At 49.3% G+C, this 3,835-nt stretch overlaps 1 protein-coding gene across 1 annotated transcript; it reads right to left on the bottom strand.

The window, feature by feature from the left end:
- Positions 1-2,506: 2,506 nt before the first annotated feature.
- LOC119284871 (MFP1 attachment factor 1-like) lies at positions 2,507-3,417 on the bottom strand. Its single transcript, XM_037564037.1, has one exon. It carries the CDS (start codon positions 3,171-3,173, stop codon positions 2,769-2,771), a length of 405 nt encoding a protein of 134 aa, XP_037419934.1. The 5' UTR covers positions 3,174-3,417; the 3' UTR covers positions 2,507-2,768.
- Between the last annotated feature and the right edge of the window lie 418 nt (positions 3,418-3,835).

The following is a 3,835-nucleotide window of genomic DNA, read 5'->3' as shown; positions in this document are numbered from 1 at the left end:
AGCCTCTTTGACAGATTAATAAAGCTCTCTTTTCCCCGCAAAAAAAAAGAATACTTAACATTAAACTATTTTGTATTATAATCTTGAGAACATGTGCACGTTACTGTTTTTTTAGAACCTCATGGTATTGATTCGACATTAAACTATTGATTGATGAACATAAGCGTGTTCCTGATGGTATTGTTGATTGTGTGCCAGAACGGTTAATGTTGCACCTTAATCTTATATTTGACTCTCGGGACTTGGGTGCAAGTCTTACATATTTTCCTTGCGATGCTCATCATCAAAGTCGGAGCTATCGGTTTGCTTGCACGTGTGGCCATCTGTTAACATGTGCCGTCATGGCTTTTATGCAGCTGTTTTACGGGTTGGCTCCGATGATGAGCTCCATGGTGAAGTCGGAGTCGCTCGTTCGGGGGCAACCGATGGCCACACGTGATGACGATGACACTTGAGACTCCACGGTGGATGCCTTTCTTACTTGTAGCTCTGTGTTCCATGTCGGTGGCCAGGTTGGCCAGTGGTGCCCATATCATGTGGGTCTGGATGTACCGGTTTTAGCCCGGTTTTCCGTTAACTAACCGGGCAATTCTTACTCCTTAATCAATAACAATAGCAAGTCTTTTGCTTTGTTTCAAAAAAGAAACTTATATTTGACTTAAGGCTGGTCAATCGATACTAAAGCTACGACAAGTAATATGGATCAAAGGGAGTATATTTTTAGAACGATCCAGTCCCCTGGCAACGCAATGCTTAAGCTCCTGTCCAAACACACTTACGTGAAAAGGGATTCAGAAGCAAAGCCCAAGTGGTACAAACCTGAACGAGTTAACCAGTTGGAGCTAACGTCTGATAAGCTGCGTCTGCTTGCACAATCCTCCTTACGCTTACCAGGACTGCATTTCTATTCGAGTAGATGGAACTAGGCAGTCGTGGCATTATCACATCAGCGTCACACAGAGGCGTGGAACTTATCTGCTTGCTAATGACAATGTTAAAAACAACGACGCGACGGGACCCCAGAAGGTCCCCGAAGCATGCCATGTTTATTGTCTGGAACTGAAAGCAAGCGAGATATGGATATAGCCAAGCTCCAGGGAACGTACCTACCAAGCTCGGCAGCTGGACAACACGACTACACAAACTGCAAGCTTCGGGTGGTGGAGTGCAGCACTGCTGCTAGTGCTCGTGCTGCATTTCGGTTGAGAAGGCGTCCAAGCAAACTGCAAACTACAGCCACCAGAAAGCTTTGGTATGGTACAACAAACCCCACTTCTGTGAATGAATGATCAAACTCAAAGTAACCAAGCAACCAGCTCACCAGCAAGCACCAATTTCTGCAAAACGTTTGTTGAACTGGATGGATCCAGAAAATACACAGTTATCAAAAAGAAGAAAGAAAAAATTGTATCAGTTCATGCAGGTTAAGCGTGGAAGAATATAAGCACCGGCAGTTTCAAGAGAGGTTCCACTTTGGTTCACAGGGCGACCTCTTGCGAATGGAGCATACCAATCATGGAAGACATTATGTCTCCATCTTCAAACTAGTTAAACCATATTTAATTATGTAGAAACTGGCTAAACAACAACGTTTCATGTCAGCCAGACTGGTCGAGAACAAGACGATCGCCATCCAAGAATGACAAGATCTCCATTATTTTGGTCCAACTGATCCTAAGGACAGGTATTAGAAAGCTATAGCATCACCAAACTCGCGAGTGAAACGTTCTCAGTCAAGTGATGGGCAAAAGAAAAGAGAAGCATGCTTTAATCTGTTTATTTTCGCTACAAAATATTGCTATTCTATATCACATCATTTAAAAGATGATGAACTCGAGATTTACTGAAAGCAGAAAGGAGAATAATACTTGGCCTTCACTAGCAACGGCAAGATATGAAGACTCCTTGCTACAAGATAATCGCCAGAGTAGCAAATACTGACTCAAAATGTACAAAAATACCAACTAGTAAAACTCCTTCAATGCAGTGACTGAGACACAATGTTCCTTTCCATAAATTTATGGAAGGACTGAGAGGCACAATGTTCTGATTGGCGTACTGCATATTCAGCAATTAGATAGATGTCTTCATATGCATTACATTACCCGACTGGACTAAAATCACTGATCAGAGTTCAGAGGTTTTGAAACAGAAGGGCTTGACTCTCGACTCTCAGAATTCGACCAGTAGGTTACTTGAGATGCTTGAGATTTCGATGGTCAGTCAGATATGAATCATTATCCCTTGCTTAAGAGATAGAAAAGGCGAAAGACAGAGCATACTAAAAGTGAGACACAATGCTATGATTGCTCAAACCATAATCATCATTAATCAAATGTGTCCCTACTAGCACAGAAAATTCAAATAAAAGCATGATCGGGGTTCAGAACACACTACTGCCATTAGAACGAAGGGTGGATTGCCCATAATTTGGGCCTTGTTCCACACCTTCAGTCTGAAATTATGCTACAGAATTATAAAATATGTATTGATCTGAGAAGCTTGGTGACAGATATTCCGGTCAAATCTTGGATCATTGCCACGACAAGGTGAAGATAATTCTTGTTCACAGATACAAACGGAAGTAATAAACGAACACACTAAAAAAAAAGGTAACCAGCAGCTACTGAAAGAACAATAACAGCACAGGCACGCGAACAACCTACAGGCAACTCATCCCAAGCAGAGGCCAACGCCGCACACGAACTCTAGATGCAAATGAATTTTATCTCGAAGCATAATCGAAACGAACGGTTCTCGTCCGGGGCTCAGGCCTGGGAGGTCTCCTCCTTGACGGCGAGCGCCTCCTCGGCCGGCGGCTCGGCCTTGGCGGCGGCGGAGCGGGACTTGACGAAGTCGAGGAGGCGGCGGCTGACCTCCTTGGAGTAGAGCTGCAGCGCCTCGATGCCCTCCTCGACGGAGGCGGCGGCCCCGCCGGTGACGGCGGCGGCGTCGAAGGCCTCGGCCTCGATGGCCCGCGCGGCGGGCTCGGCGTCGGCGGCCGGCACGGCGCCGTAGCGCTTGCAGAGGAGGGTGTCGCCGGCCAGCGTGTCCACCAGGCGCCGCACCACGGCGTCCCGCGTCCGCTGCGTCGGCGGCCAGATGCTGAAGGAGAACGGGGCGGCCTCCTCGGCACCGGCGGCGGCGGCCTTGGGGAGCTCGTCGGGGCCCATGGTGCGCGGCGGAGGGGGGCGGGACTCAAAACCCTAGGCAGGGAGCGGCAGGGGGTGGGTAGGCCGGCCGTTCGGTCCGTTCGCGGTGGGGATTTAAAAGCGGTGGCGATGGGGACGGGGATGGGGCGCGGTGCGGTGGTGCGTCGTTGTAATTGGGGGTTTGTTCGGGGGGTTGCCGTGGCTTCAAGAAAGGGGAGAGGAGGCCAGTCCTCTCGCGGCCGCGTGCCACGGAAAGGGGGGAAGGAGGCTGTTCTCTTGTGGAGGAGGATGCGGCGTCGGTGGGTGGCCTTTTTAAGAGATAATTGCATCTATAGTCCTCGTACTCGCTGGCTACGTCCACTTCAGTCCTGGTACTTGCGTATTGCATCGATACGGTCCCGGTACATGAAAATATGTCGTCAATACGGTCCCTGAGCTTGAAACGCCAGTCCTGGCTCTACACGTGCACGACGTACACCGTACTCCGCTGTATGCCACGTCAGCCAGGGACCCACCAGTCAGCTCGGACCCACCCGTGGGAGTGGATAAGGCTGTAGCCGTTTCGTCCTGGGGCAAAAAATCCCCAATTCCGCTCCCGCAATCCCTAGCATCTCGTCACCCAAATCCTCCGATGGGCGGCGCAGCGTCACCTCCACCACCCTGTCTGGCGGTTCGGAGAGCGA

This window comes from Triticum dicoccoides, chromosome 4A (assembly GCF_002162155.2).
Source record: "Triticum dicoccoides isolate Atlit2015 ecotype Zavitan chromosome 4A, WEW_v2.0, whole genome shotgun sequence".
NCBI lineage: Eukaryota > Viridiplantae > Streptophyta > Magnoliopsida > Poales > Poaceae > Triticum > Triticum dicoccoides.
The sequence above is the reverse complement of the archived record's forward strand: the minus strand, read 5'-3'. Positions and strand labels throughout refer to the sequence as shown.